We start from the raw sequence: 26011 nt of genomic DNA on the forward strand, positions 1-26011 counted from the left end.
ATTTATTTTATATATTTAAATGCCATTTAACAAAGAAAAATCAACCAAAAAAATGAGTTCGCGTGTCACCTCTGACACGCGTGTCATAGGTTCGCCATCACTGAGATAGAGTCATTGATAGAAACATAAATGATGTGAGAGAATCATTGATTGGCTGCCTCCTGCACGCCCCCTACTGGGGATTGAGCCCGCAACCCAGGCATGTATGTGTCTTTGACCGGAATTGAACCAGGGATTCCTCAGTCCGCAGGCCGACTCTTTAGCCTCTTGAACCAAACCGGCTACAGCTTGGTTGGGAGAGATTTTATAAAAAAAAATTTTAAGATGTGGAAATTTTGACACCTTGACAAAAGTTTATTTTATTATTCTTTTAGATCAGTATATATACTAAATTAATCAACAGAGGGTGGCTTCACTAGAATACTTCGCAATTGTACCCCTTGCTCGGGCTCCTTAGAACAGGCAGGGATGGAGGTTGGAGTGATACTATATTGAGTTTTAAGTGAAGTGTTGCAAACACAGATTTGAAAAACCACCTGGCAAAGACTGTCTGTTTCAGCTTTGGATTCTGCATTTCATATAGGAGGCACAGTGCCTGGCATGTAGCAAGTGCCAATACCTCTGGTTGGTTGGCTCCGTGATGGGAAATCAAATCGGGGGAAGGAAGCTCATTGGGAGGGGATAAGTTGAGTAACGTCAAGGAGGAATGTGAGGTTGGCAATAAAAGCCCCCGATAAATAAGCAAGGGGAGCCATGACAGATTACAGACTTACTTCACATGTGCAAACTGTTTTAATAACCATGGTGGGGAGGAGCTGGGTTCAGAGGATCTGGACCTGCCATTGAGTTTGGGTGCTTGGGAGAGACAGCAGCCTGCCTTTGATCATCTAATTGGACTCTTCTGGCTTGCTGTTCACACATGAACCCTCTATGCCCTCTTTCCAACCACGGTGTTGATTTCATTTTTGAGATTTTTGGCTTTTAAGTATTTGATAGGGTGACCAGACATGTTGGTTTGCTGGGACAATCCTGACTCTGCCTGTTTTCTGTTATTATATTTCGTAATGTTCCCTCTCAAAATCATGTATCCTGGTTTGGAAGGTAAATTAAATGGCCACCCTGCTAAGAATTTGGTGGTGGTCTATATCTTTAAAGGAAACCTTTATAGCATCCAGACTACTTTGAGGAATTAACTTAATGTGGATGTAGTACCAGTAAAATTACACAATACACTAGTGTCTGATTTCTTATAATAAGTAGAAAGAGAAAATGAGTGGTAGCTGAAAAGAATCAGATGTAGGGAGGAATAAGTTGATTTCAACAAAATGAACTTTAATATGAGAAAGGGCATTTAAAGGTTATCCTGATGATGGGTAGTGTTTAGGGGACCTGGCATGCTTCGAGGAAATCTTGGCATCATCAGTAGTTTAGATTTAGAGTTTCAGTGTTTCCACAGCAATGGTAATTGAATGCAGATGCATTTTCATTTGTTCTCTAAGTAGAAAGTGAAAGAAATAATTCTTTAGAACGGAGGCTTTGTCAGAGATTTAAAGAAATGGCTGCATGGAAAGTTGTTACATTCAGATCCCCCCCACCCCCCAAATCTTCTGTTAAATCATGTCTCTTGTTGAAATATTTTAATCAAATGAGGCATTCATATACGGACTTCAAGGGTATTAATGGAATCTATATTGGGATTTTTCTCTTAATAAATAGGGTTAAGTTGTTTTTTATAGTTCATTTATATGGATTTGAAGAAACAAGCTAGTATTTTGGCATACAGATGTATGTGAAAGCTTTAGGTATTCAGGTAATGCCTGACAGTAATTGCAGTATAAGAGTGGGTGGATTAAAATCATGCTCATGACCAGTCTTTTCCACATTAATATTTTATGAGATAGTGATGCATTTGCCTTCAGGTCCCATTGTTTCTTGTTCCCTGCAGTTTAATCTTTCATAGGAGGGTAGATTTCTAGAGTAGAGGGACTGTTTCTATACAATCCTATAAAATTCCATTTGTTTTGGAATTAAATTTGGACTTTGCAACTGGCTGTCTCTGGGTTAAGTTCTTTCTCTGAGGCTCAACTTTCTAGCCTATAAAATGGGGAAAACGATATCTATTGCTTAGAGTTAGTTAATATGTTTATTCATTCCAGAATTTGGAATAAATATTAAGCATGCTACAACACTAACAAAGTTTAGTGTTCTTCCAGGCTTAGGAGTCACTGGCAGATACTGAGGATAGAGAGGCATGTGTTGTTATTGGAAGGGTGAAACTCAAAATAGTTAACCAGTTTCTAGCCAATCAGAATGGATTCTGACTGTAAACATTCTGGATGGTCATCATGGTTCTCACTGGATATCAGCCTGTAGTGTCAGTATCAGCAAATCTGTGTGTGACCTGGGATGGTGTGCAAGGAGACCCACTGTGCTTCCTAGTATAAATCAACGCTTCCTCCTCTGAGATGATCGGGAAGGGACACCCCCTTCATATGATGGAGTGAGCTAACCTTCTGCCTGGATTCCTGTCCCAAAGGTTCCCGTTTTCTTTGGGGACCTTGCTGATCATCGCTGCCAGCAGTGTGACAGCTCTTTGTGAACGGTGCTTTCCCATTTTCTATTCCATCCCTAATCTGGAAACAGGTCCTTAGTTCCTTATAGCAGATAGAAGTGGAGTTCATGACTTCTCACAAAACCTCGAGAGTCGCATAAAATTGGTTCCTAGATACGTTGGCCTAGACCAGCGGTTCTCAACCTGTGGGTCGCGACCCCTTTGGCGGTTGAACGACCCTTTCCTAAGGGTCTCCCAAGACCATCCTGCATATCAGATATTTACATTACGATTCATAACAGTAGCAACATTACAGTTATGAAGTAGCAACGAAAATAATTTTATGGTTGGGTCACAACATGAGGAACTGTATTTAAAGGGCCCGGAGGTTGAGAACCACTGGCCTAGACCCATTCTCACAGGGTCCTGTACAAGGCTGCCTCTCTGGCCTGACTCCTGACCCCCAACCCAGAAGTGACTGTCAGCCCATCTAGACATAGAGCCCAGGCATCAAAGAGACTGAGGCCCTGGAAGAAGGAGGATTCCCCTCTTCCTCTGCCAAGTCTTTCCTGGCTGGTTCTCATTCCTTATCTCAGGCTCTGCTCTTCCCAGGATAATTGACATTGGGCACTCCTGCTCTCACAGGGCAGGCCCTACCCCCTTCCACAGCGATCAAAAGCTTCCATTTAATCCTGGGAGGTTTCTTCCATATAATCCATGGCAGGGGTGTGTCTGGTGGAACCACATTGGGCATATACTGGTGTAGTTAAAAGTCTTTAAGTAACTGTGTTGTGATCACCTCAGACCTGTTAGTTTGTCTATCATTAAAAAGACAGGAGATAGCAAGTGTTGGCGAGGATGTGGAGCAAAGGGACCCTTGTGCATTGCTGGTGGGAATGTAAATTGGTGCACCCACTATGGAAAACAGTATGGAGGTTTCTAAAAAAAATTAAAAATAGACCTACCATATGATCCAGCGATTCTACTGTGAGAACATATCCAAAGGAAATGAAACCATTACCTGGTAGAAGTATCTTTGCTCTCCTATTCATTCAAGCATTATTTTTACAACTGCCAATACATGGAAGCAACCAAAGTGTCCATCAACAGCTGAATGGATAAAGGAACTGCAGTCCATATACACAATGGAATATTACTCAGCAGCACTGATTGGTAGCCTCTACGATATAAGAGATGTAGACATAGTTATGTCACATAAAATTTGTTTTAATCGCGTGTATACAAGTCTTAATTATCTGACAGAAAATGGTCTCTCTTCCTCTCTAGCCTTTTTCCTTCAAGTCTAAACCTTCCGAGAGGCCTGTTCAGTGTTTGTCCAGAGTTTCATGTGTCTTGTTTCTCCAGCAAGCTCAGCTCCCTGTTGTCAGCACCTGTGTCACATGCTTCATTTCTGTTCCACACCCACCACAGCCTTCTGTGTTTGTAGTAAGCGTTGAAGGATTGGCGGTTCATTTGACTTGCTCTCAGTTACTACTTTTTCAAAGGAGAGACGATATTTCACCATTTTATACTTTCCTTAAAACTTCATCGACTATCAGTTTACATTGTGTGATATTGGTGAAATCAGTGACATTTTAATTGTATCTTGTCATATTTGTTAAATTCAGATTAAGAAGGTGTTTGAGAGGTTATATAATCCAATGCAGATTCTTATAGTGAAATCTAAAAATCTGCTACTTCTGATGATTGGAAACAGACCCTTCACAGGACAAATGTGAAACCCCTCCATATATATTTCTGTCCGATCCCGTTAGCCATTGCAGAGGGGGGAACAAAGAACAATTTCTATATACCTAAATGCTCACTCACAGTTTGGGTACAGTGAGTCCTTTTTGGAAATAGCTATCGAGGGTTCTACCATTTTGAAATTCATTAGCTGGCTATGAATGTGCCTCCTTTGTATTTGTGCATAAGAAGCCAACCTTACTTTTAAATTTCTTAAAAAGATAGTGTTGGAGCCCTGGCTGGGTTGCTCAGTTGGTTGGAGTATTGTCCTATACACCAAAAGGTTAAGGTTAAGGTATATGCTGGTCCTGACACATACCTAGGTTGTGGGTTTGATTCCTGATCGAGGGACATTCGGGGAGCAACCGATTGATGTTTTTCTCTCTCTCACAGATGCCTCCCCCCCTTACCTTTCTCTCTAGAAAATCAATAAAAACATAGCCTCGGGTGAGGATTTTAAAAAAGGTAGTCTTGGAGACAGCTTTTGAGGCTGATTTCTTGGAATCCCCCTCTGCTTGCTCCTTTTCTTTTTTTCAGAATTGTATGTTGTTCCCTACAGAGCTGTGGTGATTATATTGTGTATTTACTTGGATACACACACCTATTGCTGCGCATAATCACTGTCCATTGTGATCCCCAAACGAAAGAATGGTGCAGAATCTGGAATTGACTGAGATAAATTTATCTCTGCTTTTCAAAACACGCTGTGAGCACAGTATAGTTCACTCAGACAATGGTGGGATGGAACTCTTGTTTTAGCGGCCATTAGATATTTCATGGGAACTGACTGCACAGAATATATGATAAAGATGGCTTGGCAGTTGATAGAATTTGAAGTCGCATTTACATCACCAACTGAGATGAAATAAATTTTTGGCCAAAGTGATTAATAGCCTGAATTCTGTGACTGAGGGATTGATCTCTTGGCAGGTCTTTATGAAATAACGCCACAGGCAGGGACATTATACACATGCATCAGGCTGTGCATTTATTTTGTAAGCCTCTCCGCAGGGGGAGTATAGGCCTGGGCTGTACAACTAACAAAAACTGTACTTGTACTTTGTCATGCCTTTAACTGTTGCTGTAGCTTGTCCTGAAAGACTTTCTCAGTTTCCAGAAACAATGGGCACCATAGAGAGAGGCTTTCTCTCTTTGCATCCACGTTTCTATTAATGCCATGACTGTTTTATGGGGCCCTTCTGGTCACATCAACAGTTTGTTCTAAGCTATCTATCTTAACTTCTAGCTTCGTCCGCAAAATTTGTGTGGTTAGCCTGAGACATGTGCAGATAAATTGCCTGGGGTTCAGCTTCCTCAGACTGGGAACTAAATATGCTGCAGTTGCTGAGCTGATGGATGCAGCTTTTCAGCAATATTGATGTCGCTACAGTCAGATATAAATCTTTGCGTGCCTTGGTGTGCATTTTCATATTCATGTGCAGTTCTTGACCACTGGTTTCCAAATGGCTTCATCTCTCAGAAAGCTCTGTTTTAAGTAGAAAGACAAAGAAAATTGTTCTTCCTCACCCACTCACAACAACACAAATTGTGAGTGTAGTCTTTTTGCCAGACGTAAATAGTGGCAACTCCCAGTTGCCCCACTGATGACATTCCCATGGCTGGCTGTAAAGTCAGTGAGTGGTTTTGAACTTGGAATGTGTTTCCGAATGGGAGACACCAATTCAAAGAATAGTGGAGCCTATTGAAACTTCTTTAACCCATAACGATTCAATAGCATTGTTGTCTTTGGACCTTAAAGCCTGACCTTCCCCCATGTTTCCCTGTGGAAAGATGTTCTTGGTTTTGCTTTGGTATCTTAAGGAACATAAACATTTTATTCTTAACATCTGTAGACAGCCACCTATCTCTACCTGTGCATCCTGGGGCACCACATCAGGCAGCGTTCTTAGAAGCAGTGGAGACTGGCTGAATGACTTAAGCAGATAAATAACTTCTGAGAAAATACTGGGTAGTTTCTTGAACTGCTAAAAGTTGGAAAGGCAGGAGCAAATAGAGACTAAACAGTCAGGTTCATAGCCAAGGTCATCTGATATGATGAGTTCTCTGCTGGGTGGACCTAATCATTGAACACTGGGCCATGCTGGTCTGCATTGACCACGCTGTTAGCTACCAGACACTTGCCACCAACTCTGTCACCTTAGCCTTTACTGCCTCTGCGCATGGGGTGTTGTTGCCATTGCTCTCAGCCTTGATATTTCCCTTCTGCCTCTGCCCCTTTGTGTCTCCAGCTCTAGAGGTAGGTTTGGCCAAGGCTAAGTCATGTGCCCATGCCTTAGCTGCAGGGAGTTCTGGGAAGGTGAGTATCCAGCCATATTGCCTCTGTGTCTACAAGTGTGGCTTTCGTCAGTACTCATGTGATGAGGGATTCCCCAGATATAAGAAGGGGGTTCAGATACTGTGCTCTCCACCCTACCCCCCTCTATATGGACACATCCTCACTATAAGATGCTACAGTGGGGCTCTGGTAGAAGGGGCGTGGCCAGCATGTTTATTCATCTGAAGCTGCAGTTAATGGAATCAGTGGTAACGACGATGGCTCACTTTTTCTGTGCACTGGTGGTGTTCAGGGACCTCTTCACCATGTGTTACTAAAGCCAGGGGGGTGACTTGATGATTTAGGCATATTTGACCTCTCACAGTATGTTCCTTACTACTTCAAGATAAAGTTAATTAAATTGAATATAAATGGTTTGATGAGGAGGAGCAGATTAAGGTTTATCTGTTTCCTTATTTATAGTATAAAATGAAATTTCACATTGTCAGTCTTATATAGTTGGATGGTTTAATCAAATTTGTTTTTTATTTGCAATAAGATATATATATATATATATATAGCTTGCAACTTCCTGCCTACTTATTTGCATTTGCATTATTCCCACTTCTCAGAGGCAACCACTTTGAATTCATTTAGCTCTTCTTCTAATATTTACTTTCATATAGCTAATTAATATGTTTATATTGATATTTCTTGATTTTTAAAAATATGTATTTTTATTGATTTCAGAGAGAAGGGAGAAGGAGAGAGAGATAGAAACATCAATGATGAGAGAGAATCATTGATCGGCTGCCTCCTGCACACCCCCCACTGGGGATCAAGCCCACAACCTGGGCATGTGCCCTTGACTGGAATTGAATCCGGGACCCTTCAGTCCACAGGCCAACATTCTATTCACTGAGCCAAAGGGCGATATTTCTTGATTATTTTTTTCAATTTTAGGCATTAAATATTGAATTCTAATTAAGAAAGATAAGAGGTTAGCTCTCTTTTATTCTCCCTCCATTAAATACCTATCATTTACATTCCAAGGTAGTTATATCTCAATTTGTTTTCACTGTATTTTTCACAGCTGAGTTATGTGTGTACTATGGCTTTATTTTCTTTCTTGTACAGCATATTAAAAAAATTATTTTTTAAACTCAAATTCTACTTACATACTACTTATTCATCTCCAAATTCTCAGATAAGGTCAAATAGCATGGCTTGTCTCTCAGGTCTTGTGTCTGTGTGACATTTTCTCTGGAGCCCTCCGCTTGCTGCTCCATTCTGGACTGTTTGCTCTTGAGGCCTCAGGCACAGCTGTTGGCCAGGAATTTTCCTTTCCTCTCACCTTGGGGCTTCCTGATTGACCTGTTTATGCTGCTTGGCATCTCTCGGTTTCTTCTCTCTTTGGGGGAAGCACATTGCCCAGTTGCTTCTAGAGAAAGAGTATGTATGATGTAATTTTCTTGAGTCTGGCATGTGCGAAAATATCATTTAGTTTCTCCACACATATGATTGATATACAATTAAAGTTGGAAATTGTTTTCACTGAGAGTTTTGGAGGCCTTGTTTCATTTTCTTCTGTTTCTAATTTTGTTACTGAATTGTTGGATGCTTTTCTGATTCTGGTTACTTTATGTGTGACGTGGGGGGAGGGAGCTTATTTAGTTTTTTGTGTTTTTTTAAATGTTCTGAGGTTTCATCATAATGTGCCTGAACTTGGCACTTTCCTAAGGTTCTGTGCCCCATATTGGCTTGCTTCTTCCTGACAGTTCTGTCTGTAGGCATTTAAGTTTTTCCTGTCCCTGCTTTGAAGACTCACTCATCTTTGGCCCATCTGCTTTCCATTTTCAATCCCTCCTCTCTCCCCTTCTCCACCCCCTCCCCGCCCCCATTAATTTTCTCCTCTTTCATTGTCTTGCTTCTTGTGAGTTTATCTCTGCCTCTTGCTTACTGTCATTTAGTGGAGGGAATGGAGTTAAGCACATGATTATAATCTACCACATCCAACTGAAAATCCCTATTAATGAACTTATGAGATTTGGTCTTTCAATTTGGATACGTGGTTGTCTGGTGCATTAAAGAAGAGTTAATTAGGTTTCTCTAGGATGGATTCCATTTACTCTCCTTTTTAGTTCCCTTCAGAGATTGTTACTCTCACTGACAAAATGAGCTAGGTGTTCCCCGCTCTTGATTTGAGTGTGTAATAGGAAAAAACGCCAGTTATGTCTAAGGTATAAAGTCCAAGTCTGATCTCAAACCTGTTCACCAGAATAACATGCAGTTTCCTATAATATAAAGAACTGACTTTTATTGCCTGGAGTGTTCTAGGACCATAATCTCAGCTGGGTCCGTCTTTCTTAGAGTTCCTACTAGTTTGACTTGAGTTGTGTTCAAGCTGGAAAAACATTCTTTTCTGAGAACCATTCTCCCCAGTGGTCCCGGTTGTATTCTGCGGAATGCTGAGTTTCCATGAGGCATCTCTAGATTCCATAGGAGAAAGTTGGACCATGACATCTTTCTTCGTTCCTAGGATAAAATCACTCAAGAGTAAAATACAGAAGGTTTTGTAATGTGCCACAGGCTTACATTATTGAACATGTAAACACCACAGCAGAATCAAAACCAAATATGATCTTTCAACTTTTTCCTTAAATTTTATTAGCACCCCAATTTTAACAGTAGTGACTGGTTTTTATTTATTTTTTTTACAATTTTTCATGTATTATTTAGGTCTTTCAAGAATTACTGTAAATTACTGTAGGCCTTATTCAACCATTGTAAAGCAAAGGGAAGCCAATTCAAATTTTAAAGGCTCTGTGTCCTGCAGCGTTTGAATGAGTGTAGGTAGGGGAATCTGACCTGATTCCCAATCTAGAGTTTACAGAAACTTAAAAAAATAATGATATTTATCTTCACATGATAGAATTACGATTTCTTCTGTTTTAGACACCTCATGTTCTTTGTTGGTTAATCAAGATTGAGAGCATGTAGAGGTTCTGAGAGGAAACATTTCTATTTGAAGGTTCCTGTTTTCCTCGTAGGAGTGCCAGGCATCTGTCTTCCTGCTAACACTTGCTAGAGGTGTTGCTGCCTCTGGGCAACAAGGAGGAAGTACTTCTGTCCTTCACCCCAGAAATAGTTACTCTTTCTCATTGGCATAACTCAAAAGATCATCTTTTTAATGAGATGGGTGCATCCCTTATGGCTTTCACAGATTTAACTATCAGATTATGTATTGCAGAGCTCAGAGAAAAACAGCTCTAGTAAGGTAGTTAACGGGAATTTTATTGAAAGCTAGAACAGCAGCAACAACTTTGTTCTTTTTCTCTCTGCCAATCTTTTGACCTCTTATTCCTTCTATTTTCATGTGTTACTTTTGATGATTCTTGAAGGGATTCATGTGTCTTGTTTTAACATATTTAACGTGTACACATTTCTCACTGTACTTTAACTTCAAAAAATCACCACCAGGGATGAAAAATTATTTGCCAGGAGAATTGGATGTGTCAGGATTTAGGTAAATCGTACATAGTCTAACATGCATTAGGCAACTCTGCAGGGTATTGTGTATTAATGTGTTGGCTGTTGGAAGGAGAAAAATTTATTCTTGGTTGATTTTGGAAAGTCCTTCCTGTGTTTTTGAGAAGTGGAGCAAGGGAAAATAAAGAGAAGAAAGTAGACGTAATTTAAGGAAAATAAGGTAATGTATATTAAAGTGCCTTGTAAATAGCAAAAGATGTTCGTTGCTGTTATTGCAAGGCTTTAGCTTAAATGAGGAAAAAAAACATCCACAAAGATTCAATAAAGAAAACTGGGAAAGAGAGAAAATAAATAACTTGGATTAAAAAAAGTTAAGGAAGAAACAAAATAGAAATGTCATAATGGGGGAGTTGTACAGTTTAGTGTTGTGTTTTCTTTTTAATCTGAAAAAACATGAGTATTTGTACTTACTATTTAAATGGTTACATTGAAAACATTTTATTTATTAACCAGAAGAAAAGTTCCATCAAAAATAACTTGGGGGGGGGGGGCGGCGTTTAGCATAAGAAGTGGTGAGGATTGGATAGAAACCACTAGAATAAAGATCTGTGTGTCATAGGGGGCTATGTACTGTGTTTCCACTTAATTAGGTTTAATTTACATTCGTTGATGTCATCTGTGCCTTTCATTTTGTTCTCATTCAGACCTTTGCAAGGTGGGTATGATGAACCCATTTTACAGATGAGGCATGGAAGGCTAATTGACATGCCCACAGCCATTTACTTACCCAGTGACAAAGCCCTCCCTTCTTTAGGTTTTGATTTTATTTCCACAGATGCTTCACGTCAGAGCAATTGATCTGTTGTGTTTCTGGATAGTCAGCTTATTGGGTTTCTCTACAACAGCGGTTCTCAACCTGTGGGTCGTGGCCCCTGTGGGGGTCAAACGACCCTTTACAGGGGTCGCCTAAGACCATCGGAAAACACATAATAATCACATATTGTTTTTGTGATTAATCACTATGCTTTAATTATGTTCAATTTGTAACAATGAAAATACATCCTGCATGTCAGATGTTTACATTACGATTCATAACAGTAGCTAAATTACAGTTATGAAGTAGCAACGAAAATAACTTTATGGTTGGGGGTCACCACAACATGAGGAACTGTATTAAAGGGTCGCGGCATTAGGAAGGTTGAGAACCACTGCTCTACAAGAAGTGCTGTTAAATAACAGTGGTCACGTAACCAGTAACACCTCCGGGCCTTGTTTTAGGCTCGGCTGTGCTTGTACAAATGACTTCAGATGAGTCCTACTTAAGGATTAGTATTTGAATTCTCCAAGAACCAAGGAATAAACAAAAAAGACATTTCAACTGCCCAAGTATGGGTTCAGAGTCTGAGCACTGTGCCCTTCAGATCTTATCTGAAGCTGGTATTTTATATTTAGTTCTCTTATACTTTTTTATTTTATTTGGTTTCCATAGCTGTCTTGAAGAAGGGAAAGTTGGTACTCTGACAGCAATGAGACTTGACCTCAACTTCAGGGCAAAGGAGAGGAGATTACCAAACTATTAAAGGGTGACAAAATATCTCCCAAAGCATAGCAGTCAGAGGCCTTTGAGTAAAGGAGCAAGCAGCCCTCTGTGCTTTGGAAGGTGGTGTTGCCTTTACAGGAGGTTTAGTTGGTTACCAGGAGCATCCACGTCCGCTGTTGTATTGATTTATCTCCAACTCATATCCTGATTCTACTTGTCTTTAGACCTGGATCTGTAACTTGGATTCACCTTTGACTCTCCAAAGAGTACTTACATCTGTGCTTTCCTTGGTGTTTGAACTTAGGCAGTTTCTTCCTTTTGACTCTCAGAGTGCTCTGTCGTTTTGATAGGAACTCCCCACCCAGCTCTCCTCCTGGTGGTGGAAACTCAACTTCTGCCTATTATGCACGGGGCCAGCTCCTTTTCCTCGGAGTTAGTGTTCTCACGTTCCAAGGAAGCAAGATCATTGACAGTCATATTGATGATCCCGTGTCACCAAACAAAGGTTAATTATATTCTAGATTCTCTGAGAAGGCATTACCTTTTAGAAAAAAAAATGAATTTAGTATGGTTGAAAGTAAACCCACTTTTTCAGTTAACTTAGATGAGTAGTCCTCCAACTATTGTGAAAATCTTGATTATTCTCAATATCATATTCCTTGAGCTTTCTAAGTAGCAAGATTATCCTATCTAATAAAAGAGAAACATGGTAATTAGCGTACAACCACTACCCTTCCCATTGGCTAATCAGGGTGATATGCAAATTAACTGCCAGCCAAGGTGGCGGCCGGCAGCCAGGCAGCTTGAAACTAACATGAGGCTTGCTTGCTTCAGTGACGGAGGAAACCAACGTTCCCTGCCTGCCTTGCCAGCCTCTGAGCCTGCAGTTTGAAACATTGTAATAAATATAGAAGCTAAACAAAACCCCAGAAACCTGTTTTCAGCAGCAGAGGCCTCAGAGCTGGAGCCAGAGCTAAAGCTGGCCCAGAATAAAAAGAAAAAAGAAAAAAAGGATCAGTTGGGAGCTTCAGTCACCTGCGAGCCTGAAAACAGCCCTCAGCCCCTCACCCAGACTGGCCAGGCACCCAGTGGGGACCCCCACCCTGAAGGGTGTGTGACCAGCTGCAAACAGCCATCATCCCCTCACCCAGGTTGGCCAGGCACCCCAGTGGGGACCCCCACCCTGGTCCAGGACACCCTTCAGGGCAAACCAGCCAGCCCCACCCATGCACCAGGCCTCTATCCTATATAGTAAAAGGGTAATACGCCTCCCAGCACCGGGATCAGCGGAGCCGCGAGGCCTCCCGGCACCGGGATCAGCGTGACAGGGGGCAGCGCCCAAACCCCCTGATCGCCCTGTGGCTCTGTGACAGGGAGCAGGGCCACAACCTCCCTACCTGCCCTGCTCTGTGTGTGACAGGGTGCGGCACCCCAACCCCCTCCCCCCCCCCCCGCGCCCCCACGGGCCCTGCTCTGTGTGTGACAGGGTAGAGCAGTTGTGGGCAAACTACGGCCTGTGGGCCGGATCCGGCCTGTTTGAAATGAATAAAGCTAAAAAAAAAAAGACCGTAGCCTTTTATGTAATGATGTTTACTTTGAATTTATATTAGTTCACACAAACACTCCATCCATGCTTTTGTTCCAGCCCTCCGGTCCAGTTTAAGAACCCATTGTGGCCCTCGAGTCAAAAAGTTTGCCCATCCCTGAGGTAGAGCCATAACCTCCCCATCGGCCCTGCCCTGAGTGTGAGAGTGGCAGCACCCCAACCCCCTGATCGTCCCTGCTCTGCGAGTGATAGAGGGCGGTGCCCCAACTCCCCCTCCCCCCATGGGCCCTGCTCTGTGTGTGATGGGGTAGAGCCATAACCTCCCCATCGGCCCTGCCCTGAGTGTGACAGTGGCGGCGCCCCAACCCCCTGATCGGCCCTGCTCTGTGGGTGATAGAGGGTGGCGCCCCAACCCCCTGATCCGCCCTGCTCTGTGTGTGACAGGGGGCGGTGCCCCAACTCCCCTATCGGCCCTACTCTGTGAGTGACAGGGGGCAGCGCCCCAACTCTCTGATGGGCCCTGCTCTGTGCATGACAGGGGGCAGCGCCCCAACCCCCTGATTGGCCCTGCTCTGTGCGTGACAGGGGGTGGCGCCGCAAACTCCCCATCGACCCTGCCTTGAGTGTGACAGGGGGCAGTGCCCCACACCCCCAATCGGCCCTATCCTGAACGTGACTGAGGGTGGCATTGCAACCTCCCAATCCGCCCTGCTCTGAATGACAGGGGGCGGCGCCCCAACTCCCCAGTCAGCCCTGCTCTGAGCCAGACCAGGGGCTGCACCTAGGGATTGGGCCTGCCCTCTGCCACCTGGGAGCAGGCCTAAGCCAGCAGGGCATTATCTCCTGAGGGGTCCCAGACTGCGAGAGGGCACAGGCCGGGCTGAGGGACCCCTCTTCCCTCCCCCCCCCCCGAGTGCACGAATTTTTGTGCACCGGGCCTCTAGTATAGTATAATAACTGAAGAGTGATTCAGAGAATTGTAAATGTTATGGAATATATTATTTTTGAAGAACATTACCAAGTTTTTTAGTAGCTTGCACAGCTTTCATATAAAAATGTTGCATTAGCCCTAACTGGTTTGGCTCAGTGGATAGAGCGTCAGCCTGCAGACTGAAGGGTCCTGGGTTTGATTCCGGTCAGGGACACATGCCTGGGTTGTGGCCTCGATCCCCAGTGGGGGGTGTGCAAGAGTCAGCCGGTCAATGATTCTCTCTCATCACTGATGTTTCTATCTCTCCCTCTCACTTTCTCTCTGAAATCAATAAAAATATATTTTAAAAAAATGTCAATGTTTTAAAAAAATATTGCATTAAATAAAGCCATTTTTTAACATTTTGTTTAAAAATTGATTTTTTAGGTCAATAATAGCAAATACTTAAGTAGAGACATTATGATGTCATAAAACACTTGGAAAGGGAGATAGTAGTGCAAGTGGTTATTGACATGAAATGTTTACTTGAGAAAATTCTTGGCATTTTTGCCCCACATCAGCATAATGAGAGTTTGTAGGAGAGGCCCAGCATCAATGTATCTGTTGCAGATTAATGTCCTTGTAGAGCATGTGTTAGTGACTATATTATAACTAAAAAGTTGCACACTAAACAGTTTGTGGGTTGGCATAAACATTCCTTTCATCCCCTCGATGGCTTGCATTCAAGTGAGTATTGTATGGTTCATCTTGGTCTCAAGAATAGATAGAAGGATGGCTGTCTCAAAGAGTTGTTTCCTTCTCAAGATCTTGCTGATCAGATGGGCAGAAACACTGGTTGTTTTCAGGACCGAGTTATTTTTTAACAGTTCAGAAAAAATGTCACTCAGTACATACAACAACAACAACAATATTCCACTGTTCCTTTTGAAATTTTTATTATTAAAGTTATTTTCAGACAATACCATCGTGTGCCGCTGTGTGATGTGTAAAGTGTATTCAATGTGATCCGTGATTCCTCAAAGCTTTTGTGTTAAAGAAGAAGTGAAATGATGAATAATATAAATATATATTAGTACCAAACCATAGACCTGTGAATTTTCAGAATTTTCAAAGAAGCGAGTCTTGATTATCTTATTACTATCTGTTGCCCCAGTGGGTTGAACCTGAGCAGGTTGCTGTATTGAAGCAGCATCTGGGAGGAGAGGCACCCTGCTGTGAGAGTAATGATGTCCTGTCCTTCACACAGAAGGATGAGGAGGAGGCAGACAGATGTAAAGTGGGCAATTTCCATTTCTTTGTTTGCTCCAAATGTTCCCACCTACCTGTTTTCTTGGTTAAGAGGCATTTTGTTTTTCATAATTTCGTTACTTCTGAATCCTCTTACTTAACACACAATATTTATTTATGAGATCATAAAGATTTTCTTCTGTGCAGAGAGAGGAAAGGAAATATAGTTGACTGTGATTTGCAACTTGGCTTTGAGTCAATGAGGGTGGGAAAGGAAGGAATAGAAAGACTATTCCTGTTCTCATTATTTAATTGGTCTCTTTTCTTTGTTGTGTGAACTCTTCACTTATGCATTGGATTACTGATTAATCCCATATATATTGTTTGCTGGTTACATATCCTTGCCCTGAGGATACAAAGACGAGTGGCCCAGTCAGTAGGCATCAGATGGCTTTGGAACCTTCTCCTGGCAGAATTCAGTGATGATAAGGTGCTTATCTAGTATTCTAAAATGCTGCCATCTTCCAAAGATGGCCTGGAAATGTTCATGTTAACAGGATAGACAAACTGGAGCAACCTCAGAATTTTGGAGTTGCAAAGGCTGTGCAGGGAACATAGAATCTACTTTCCAGGTGTTTTCAATTTCATTAGATTTTGTCACTAGAAGTCCAATGCGCTATCCATTGCGCCACGGAGCCCGCTTCATTAGATTTTGTGATGAACCTTGCTGCTTTGCACATTATTGAAGTGCTTTCCAATACCTCCACCCACTTCTGTACTTGCTGAGACTGGAGGTTGAAGAGTGGGCAGGAGACTGAAGTGAGAAGACATTGCTGCAGTCTTAAGAGGCATTACACTAGGAAATCTCAGAGGCAGGTGCCTCTGCCAACTCCATTCTCCCCTTCTTGCCTTTATATTCCAACTAGAGGCCCAGTGCACGAAATTCATGCATGGGTAGGGTCCCTAGCAGCTGCTGGCTGCTGGCTGCCGGCCAGGGCTCCCTGACCCTGGCTGCCTGCTGCTGCTGCCTGCCAGGGTAGGGTCGGTCAGGGGGAGGGGCCGAGGGCAGTTGGCCGGCCAGCCCCGCCCCCTGGTCAAACTCTCAGTCGAGGGGACAATTTTCATATTAGGCTTTTATTATACAGGATGTCTGACTTTATTTTCATTAGGTTAGTCATGCTAGGAGGGACCTTTGAATTGAAGCATCTTAAGAAGCCTTATAAGATGCTGGGTAGTGGTTTCACTTAATGAAACCATGTGCAAACCTGTGGAAAGATTGTCACCCAAAACCTAAGATCATTTTAAGAAGAGCGTTCTTCTGAATCTTTTGATACTATTAAGTTCTACTGTGGGTGTGCTTATTTCACGAATACCGCTTCCCACCTTGATACGTACTAGCGAATACAGTATTTATTTTCATTAAAATGGGGTTGAACTACTTTAATTTTGCCAGAAACCAAGATTTTCAAGATCTGTGTCTCCAAACCATTTGTGTGTCAGCTCATTTCAGCAAAGTCTTGCCAGCTGTTTTATTGACAATGTTGATGTCATTTGGTTTATTGAGTCCAACATTCCAGTGCTGTTGCCTACACACTTACTACAGCCACATTTGTCTTTATTCCGCTAACTCGAATATTCTTCTAACATCAGAAGGTTGTGGATTCCACTTCCTCATCAGGGCCAGTCCTTCCCACCTCCTTTGGGATCTTATTCCATCCTTACCGCCTTCCTCTTGTACTCTCAACCTTTCTTTCCCTACCGATTCCTTCAGCTTCTCAATGTGGGCTTCCATCAGCACGCATTCCTTCCAGCAACCATCCGTTCTCCTTCCACTCTTCTGCTGACTCTGTTATCTCTGCCTCCGCCCTTCCACGGAAACCTCCCTCAGTCATGGTGGCCAGTGACTGCTTGACTGTCAAGTCCAAAGGTATATTTTTCATCTCTCCTCTCTATTCATCTCGTCGCATTCCATGGTACTTCTCTACCTTTCTTCCTTGGTCTAGTTCACAAGATCTTCCTCTGCCCATTCTGTTATTGTTCACGTTCTCTAGGGTTCTGCTTTTAGCTCTGATCCTCTAATCCAGTGGTCGGCAAACTGCGGCTCACGAGCCATATGCGGCTCTTTGGCCCCTTGAGTGTGGCTCTTCCACAAAATACCGACTTCTGCGCATGGGCCATGAAATTTCAATTGCACTGTACATGTGCGCCCGCACGTGGTATCTTGTGGAAGAGCCACACTCAAGGGGCCAAAGAGCCGCATGTGGCTCTCGAGCCGCTGTTTGCCAACCACTGCTCTAATCTTCTCCTTCTATCCAAGTTCCTTCAGTGGTATCACCCCCTAACATAATTTCTGCTACTTTCTGTATAATGATCACTTATACGCCTTTATGTTTTGCTTAGGTTTCTTCTCCAAGCTTCATACTCAAGGATATCTGGGCATCCCTACCTGGATCTTCTACACCTCACTTTCTAATGCCCCAAACTAAACCCCTTATCTTCCTTATTAAACTTGTTCATTCTCCTGCATTCTCTACCTCAGTTGTCACTTCTGTCCACCCACATGTAGTCATTTTTCCAAGTTGTCTTGCTTTTGGCATCTGGGTATTTCCCTAGTCCTAATTCTTCCTCTCCTGTTCCCTTTCCTACTTACTTCCACTACTCTAATCCCCACCCTCCCTCTCCTATCTAACAATTAAGCTGGCCCACTTGGTCTCCCTGCCTCCACTCTGCCCCCTTTGGATCCATCCAAAGCCAGTAAGGCATCTCAAACCCAGAGCTAACCCATCAGTGGGTGTCTGAAACAGGGTAAAGTCAGAGTTCCTGGATATGCGAATAAGGTTATGATCTGGCTCCAGGCTTCTTTCTTGGCCTCACCCCCACACCGAATTACACCATGCAATTTCTTACCTCTGATTTTCCCTTGTCTTGTGCCCCCATTACCAGCTTGGCTTAGTCCTACCCAGCCTGAGGAGATGCCAGGCATCCCTTTTTGTTGGAAGCCTTCCCTGACCGCTCCATTTCTGGGCTGGGTGCCCCTGCTTGGCGTGAATCTCAGTCACTGCCCTCATCCCACTGTCCCACCAGGTGCGTTGTGTGTGTCTCTGGGGCCCACTAGACTTCACTTTCCTTAATGACAGAGCCTGTGTCTTTTTCCTCTTTGTAGCTGCAGTGTCTAGCACAGTGCTTAGCGTATAGTAGGGATTCAACATGTGGTTTTTAAAAGAAAAATTAATAATGAGAGAAATTTAGTTTCATGCTTACAAAAATGGGCAGAAGTAACCTATGCATGAAGGGAGCTTCTGGGGTGCCGATGCTGTTCTGGGTTTGACCGGTGTGTTCAGTTTAGGAAAACCCATTGTGGCGTCCACTTGTGCTCTGTGCACTTTTCTGTATCAATGTTAGATTTCAATAAAAAGTTTTTCTAAGAATCGGTTTGATGGCTTATCTACCCAGTACAGATAATTTCCTTTTTTCCTTTCAAGCTCTTAGAGTTTCCACAGGATATTAGTTCAGATGTCACAGCAAAGAGCCGGGCTACTGCTGTTCCTTTTCGTTAAGGAAGAGTGAGATGAAAAGGCATGGGAGACACGCGTGGGATTGCCTGATCTTCCAGAGAGGGCGAGTGGGCCAGCCCTGCTGGTAGACGCGCAGTGGCCCGCGCTCCTGTCACACTTATTGCAGGGGCCACATGCTAGTCGTCAGCCAGCTCTGTGCCTTCCTGCAGGGACAGGGAGTCCGCCTCGGATGTGACCATGAATAATTCATAAATGTAGTTATCTGGAAATTTGTGGTCATCATTAGCATTTTAATGAAAAAAATGCAGTCATTATTCTCAATCTCTGTTTTGTTTCTACTTTTTTCTCCTCCCCCACCACAGCCAACCCTCTGAGTCTTCCCGAGCAGTGGAGACTCCCGAGGCCCCTGCAATGTGCTGACTGGTCGCTATGGGCAGACGGTACCCGGAGGCTCACTGTCATCCAGGCAGCTCATGTATGTATGGTATTGCACACTCTCTCTCTCTCTTTCTCCCTCGCTCTCTCCCTTTAATTTCCTTTGTAGAATATGACAGGGTGCTGAACTGGTGAAGGTTTTTATGTTTAACTGACAATATTTAGGAATGCAAGAGAGTGAATTGCTCTAGGGTAAATGTTTAATATTGAATGATGAGAAATTAGAATTTTTTATAATTTATTGGCCCTATAATACCAGGAGTGTATATCAGCAATCTTCCTTTCAGTGCATCTAGTCATATAGAGGTTTTTTTTTTTTTTTTTAGCTTTCCTTTTTCATCACAATATAAAACATTTGGACCAATAGCAATGCCATAAATTAAAAACATGTCCCAGTGACTCTTTGAATTCTTTGAAATAAAAAAACTCATGGACTCAGAAGAGAGGTCCTCTGGGGATGTCATTGTTGAACACGTGTCAGGGAGAGAGGCCCCAACTCTTATTTCTTAACATTCTCCAAAGAGGAAATTCCTGACTCCCTCCGTGATGACTTCCAATGTCTCACACACTAAGGTTTTCCTCATCATCGTCTTTGGGGAATGGCTACAGTGGCAGCCTTTTCCTGTTTGTCACGACCCCTGATTCACTTCGGAGAAAAATGATTATTGCCCATGTAATGTTCCTTCTTACTTCTATAAAGGAGAATTTGCCTCAAACATATTTTCTGTTCCCTTTAGTCTTTCAGCCAGTTGTTTAGATATTTCTTTGTTTTTGTTGCTTCCTTTTGAATTACTGGAATTTTAGCTTCAAATCAGGGGTGTGTTTGGGTGTGTAATTCCCCAGAGTGCCCTTGCTCCCATGTCCCGTGCATTGTTATGCTTGTTCATATCCACCTTTAGGTCCCTTTTCCTTGTACAGTTCACTTTTTTTCTTCATAGGAAAGTTAGAACCCCCTTCCAGGCCATACCCAGACAACTGCTTTTAACATCACCCTAACAGCCAGATCACTGGGAGCAGCAGTGGAGGGAGAACTGACAACAGAGTGAGGATTCAGACCAAGCACCAGGGTCAAAGCCGCAGGAGTGGGATAGACAGATTTTTACATGTACCTTAGCATCCTCCAAGGCCATTACTGAATTACTGTAAAATGAACAGTTTTCATACTGATCATCATCACAAAAAGTTTGTCCTGTATACTGTAGTCCGGAGGTTGGCCAACGATGGCTCATGGCCAAATTCAGCCAGGCCGATTTTTTTGTAGGAGCTAACAATGGCTTCTGTGGTTTTAAATGGTTACATTTCATATATATAGATATCTATATATATAGATATCTATATATATCTATATATCTATATATCTATATCTATCTATCTATCTATCTATATATATATATATATATATATATATATATAATCCTAAGTGACCGTTATGACAGAATGACTGGAATGACCAGTCGCTATGACGCACACTGACCACCAGGGGGAAGATGCTCAATGTAGGAGCTGCCCCCTGGTGGTCAGTGTGCTCCCACAGCTGGAGCGCCACTCAGCCCGAAGCCGGGCTCGCCAGCTGGAGCCTTTCCCGCCTCCATGGCAGCGTACTGGGCAGTGGTGGCTGGTGCAGCAGGGCTCGGATGAACAACAGTGGAGCTGCGCCCTGCCAAGGTGGGGTTCCTCCCGGCCACCGGCTGCTTCAGCACTGCTACAGCCCTCGGGCTGAAACCTGGCAGCCCAGCATCCCCCGAGGAGTCCCAGATTACGAGAGGGCACAGGCCAGGCCGAGGGACCCCACCCATGCACGAATCCGTGCACCGGGCCTCTAGTGGTTATATAAATCCCTACATACTAGTAATCTCTATCTTGCTTCTTGCCCCTGAGAACCTAATCTACACTAATAAAAGAGAAAAATGGTAATTGGCGTACGGCGATACCTTTTTCATTGGCTAATCAGGGCTATATGCAAATTAACTGCCAACTAAGATTGGCAGTTAACTGCCAACTAAGATTGGCAGTTAACTGCCAACAAGATGGCGGTTAATTTGCATATGTAGGCACAATGCAGGGAGGTGAAAGGGAAAGCAGGAAGAAGCCCCCTGCCACTGACAGTGATCAGAAACCCAGGGGGGAGCTAAGAGCTGGGGGGCAGGGCAAAGGCGGCCCTGGGGCCGCCTTTGCCCTGCCCCCCAGCCATGATCGGAGAATCAGGCGCCTTTGCCGCCCTGGCCAGTGATAGCAGGAAGTAGGGGTGGAGCCAGCGATGGGAGCTGGGCAGGGTCGAAGCTGGCAGTCCCAGGAGCTACGGGTCCCTTGCCTGGGCCTAAAGCGAAGCCCACGATCGCGGCGCCCCCCGCTGCCACTGCGGGTCCCCACTGCCTGGGCTGGACGCCTAGGCCAGAGGTGTTAGGCCTGGGCAGGGGTGGAGCCTGCAACCGTGGGGAGCTGGGGGTCCCCTGCCCAGGCCTGACACCTCTGCCAGAGGCCTCAGGCCTGGTCAAGGGGCCAATCCGGTGATTGGTGATCGGAGGGTGATGAGGGTCAACTCCTCTGGCTGAGGCATCAGGCGTGGGTGGGGGGAAGAGCCGGGGATTGGGGGGATATGATGGTGCCCTTGCCCAGGCTTGAAGCCTGGGTCAGAGGCGTCAGGCCTGGGTGGGGGGCAGAGCCAGGGATTGGGGGATATGATGGTCCCCTTGCCCAGGCTTGAAGCCTGGGTCAGAGGCGTCAGGCTTGGGCGGGGGGTGGAGCAAGCGATCAGAGGGAGATGGGGGTCCCCTGCCCAGGCATGATTCCTGGGCCAGAGGCCTCAGGCCTGGGCGGGGGCCAGAGCCAGTGATCGGGGGGAGATGGGGGTCCCCTGTCCAAGCCTGACACCTCTGGCGGAGGCATCAGGCCTGGGCAAGGGGCTGATCAGGCGATGGGAGGGTGATGGGGGTCAATACCTGAGGGCTGCCAGTATGTGAGAGGGGGCAGGCTGGGCTGAGGGACACTCCCCCCCCCCCCACCCAGTGCACGAATTTCGTGCACCGGGCCCCTAGTGTATCTATAATCTGTCCTGTTAAGAAAAATGTCGTCTATCTCTGATGTAGAAGAAAGTTGGAAACCAGGTGCTATGATTGAACCCTACGAAAGTGTTATTATTCAACCTACTAAAATGCTTATTTCATATGGTTGGATCTAATATACTCATATATCGAGGAAATTCTTCTTTCAAATGGTTAAAATTCCAGCGATTGTTCTCTGGGGAAGGTAAATTCACAAATGTAAACGTGCTCCTTTTTTACTGTCCTGGGGAATGCTTCCCTGGCCCCACCATCCCACCTCCTGGGAGGTTTCCAGGGGTCTCCGAGCTGCAAAGGCTTTGCTGTCAGGTAGCTGAAAGGAAGCTCTTCTTTTTCACATATTATTATTTACCCAGAGTTCTCTAGGAGAAAACTGTCTTATCTTACCTTCCTGGGTGCGGGGACTTGCTGGCATCCTCAGAGGCCTCTGCTGGGCGGGTCACCTGTGCTTTCTGCTGGTGGGAAGGAGAGTGAGTGGCCGCCTTCTCCATGGGGCACACGTTGGCCCCTTGGCCTGCAGCGTGTCTGCACAAGTGGCTTGAAACGCCCTTCCCTGCGGCTGGAATGTGGCTCTCACCTTTGTGTGCTTCCCGTCCCTTCGTTTCAGTACTGTCGATCCCTTAGTCCAATGCATTAAAACCGTCATTTACTTTATGTGGTTTCCTTTCTGTTCTCACCGCTCCCCTTTGCACCTCCCTTCCCCGGATTATTAGATGAAATTCGCTTGTTGAAGCCTCCCACTGACCTGGTTGAGTGGCCACTCTTCGCGGGAACATTAACCTCAGCTGCTCTGTCTCCTTGTCATCTAAGACAAGAAATCTAAGGTGACACGGGGCCTCCGGGCCAGGCCTGGGGCTGAGCAGGGCCACATTGTTCCCAGGGAAGGGAAACTATTTCGGGGGGAAATAATTCTCTGGAGTTTATAGTTTTGTTACTAAGTGTGGACAGGAGTTGCTGTGCTCTGAGTTGTTTTTTGAGGTTCACATGGCAACTTGGAGTTTAGATTTTCTCTCCTTCTGGTCTGGGATCCCGGCTTTGCCTTTCAAGGACAGGATGCTGCTTTGAGGACGGATGCTGTTCTTTCTTGCGTGTGGGCTGGCATCCACCGAGCACCAAAATAAGAAGTCAAGGGCCGGAGCCTGACCTCTCCTGACTTTATAGCAGATATCTGTGCTTGTGTTAAGACTAGAGTTGATTAGTCCTAGGAATTAATAATGAGGTTGCATCCTTCGTTATTTTTACCTGCACCTATCGGTTCCTTTGCTTCACTGCAGCCGCCGCTCTCACCCTGGCGTCCGGATCTGGACTGTTGCGGCAGCCTCCTGACTTCTGGCCTGATGTCTCCCTCTCTGCAAATTTGACTCATTCATAAAAGCCAGATTAATCCAACAGCTGAAGCACTTATACCTTAGCTCTGAGTGTGCCACTTCCCTGCCAAGAGTATTTAGAATATCCTCACTAGTCCAGAAGGGCGCCCCGACATTCAAGTCCTCCCCACTTCGGCTTCTACTCCTTCAGTACCCATTGCTCATGGTTAGAAATGCGATTGCTGTTGTCAGCAGTGGCATTCCTCAGGAGATGCCTGAGGCTAGCCCACGTGGGAGCCCCTGCTGAGACGCACCTTTGCCTCTGGGTCAGTGTGCCGTTGCTCCATCTTTAGACACCCCGCTAGAACCCTGCTCCGGCCTCAGGGTGCGGCAGAGCGGCTCTCTTTCCTGGGCAGCCCCGCTGGTTTCCCCTCGCTGGCAGCACGTGCTCCTGTAGCTCTTACATCTCCCCCCCGAAGCCTGTGTCCCCAGTTGCTCTTTACATACACTCTGCTGAACTTTGACACCTGACATTTTCATTTCCCTTCTCGCCTCTGTGTGTGAGGATAGTGCTCAAATATTTGTGGAATCACCTTGGGTGTGGGGGTGGGTCTGGATATGTGTCCTCAGGAAGGCCCAGGGAGGCATTTTCCAGAGCATGCGGCGGAGCCTGTGCAGGCCCAGGCCGAGGAGGCACAGGCAGGGCTCCAGGCAGCCGGGTGCCGGGCCTGTGCTGCTCACCCTCCGGGCTCTCCTGCCTCCCCTCCCGCTCACTCACAGGGGCGTGTTTCCTCCCTTCTGCACTTAAGAAGTTGCCATTTGAAAAGTTGAAGCAGCAACAGGCACTTAGGATTCTTTCCTGTGGCCGTTCACTCTTGCCTTCCCCACTCGCACGGAGGAAAGGCGTTGGTTTGCTTTGTGCTTCTTCTTCATGCCACACATGGGGTCTTGATTCTACTAGAAGTTTTTCACTTCCAGCCGCATAAACTTTGAAAGGTCCGTCTGTTATCTCCATCTCACAGGCGAGGAAGTGAGGCTAGAACAACAAAGTAACGGGCCAGAGCAGAGTTGCCTAGGTGTGAGCGTAGGTGTGTCTGCTCCCGTGTCCGTGCTTTTTCCCATCAGGCTTTCTACTGACCGGCTGAGCACCAGTCATGCGTGTGGGCTGGCATCCACCGAGCACCAAAATAAGAAGTCAAGGGCCGGAGCCGGGCGATTGATTATTTAGGTCAGTGATGGCGAACCTATGACACGCGTGTCAGGGGTGACACGCGAACTCATTTTTTTGGTTGACTTTTCTTTGTAAAATGGCATTTAAATATATAAAATAAATATCAAAAATATAAGTCTTTGTTTTATTATGGTTGCAACTCTCAAAAAATTTCTATATGTGACACGGCACCAGAGTTAAGTTAGGGTTTTTCAAAATGTTGACACGCCGAGCTCAAAAGGATCGCCATCACTAATTTAGGTGCTGTCTACTCGCCTGTTCTTGCTACCACAGTGTTTGCTAATATGGGACGTAAAGGCCTAAAAGATTCAGCAGCAAAGGGTGCTGACAGCTGTCTCATGCCTCCTCTTTTCTCCATTCTTTAAACCTGGTAGCCACCAGTAATGCAAAGGCCCTAGAGGAGCACTTTGTACAGAAAGAGTAAAGATTAATACAGAAATAGTAACATCCTGCAAGCAATACATGTGTAATATAGAAAAATTTAAAAAATAAAAATGTTCTCGCAACCCTACATCCCGAGAGATAACTGCTTTTAACATTTTTGTTGAACACTTTTCTATACTTCACATACTCTCTCTCAATAAATTTATTTACTCTGTTTACTTGCAGACATGGGACTAGGTCAGCGGTTCTCAATCTGTGGGTCGCGACCCCTTTGGGGGTCGAACGACCCTTTCACAGGGGTCGCCTAAGGCCATCAGAAAACACATATATAATTACATATTGTTTTTGTGATTAATTACTATGCTTTAATTATGTTCAATTTGTAACAATGAAAATACATCCTGCATATCAGATATTTACATTATGATTCATAACAGTAGCAAAATTACAGCAGCAACGAAAATAATTTTATGGTTGGCGGTTACCACTACATGCAGAACTGTATTAAAGGGTCGCGGCATTAGGAAGGTTGAGAACCACTGGACTAGGTCATGCATTGTGTTTACTCAGTGCCATAAATATCTCTTTAGACCAGTACATTGAGTGTCGTAGCAGCTCACAGATAGCCGCAGCCTGTGGTAGAATTATTATTTCGACGCATATTATTTCGACGGTGTTCCAGAGAAAGGCAGTGAAACCAGGGGAATGCAGGACGGCTGATTCACCTTGGTGTGAGGAAGGACAGTTGTGGTTAAGAAATGCTGGTCAGGACCCA

At 44.7% G+C, this 26011-nt stretch overlaps 1 protein-coding gene across 1 annotated transcript in view; it reads left to right on the plus strand.

Moving 5' to 3' along the window:
• Positions 1-26011, plus strand: part of APBB2 (amyloid beta precursor protein binding family B member 2) — a 328097-nt gene that overhangs the window by 112180 nt on the left and 189906 nt on the right. Inside the window, exon 4 of the mRNA XM_081092795.1 lies at positions 19183-19295. Within this exon, the coding sequence (XP_080948921.1) occupies positions 19250-19295 (46 nt within the window). The 5' untranslated portion in view covers positions 19183-19249. The remainder of the gene's footprint in view (positions 1-19182; positions 19296-26011) is intronic.

The sequence above is a fragment of the Myotis nattereri genome (assembly GCF_964212035.1).
Source record: "Myotis nattereri genome assembly, chromosome: 1".
In the NCBI taxonomy this organism is placed as follows: Eukaryota; Metazoa; Chordata; class Mammalia; order Chiroptera; family Vespertilionidae; genus Myotis; species Myotis nattereri.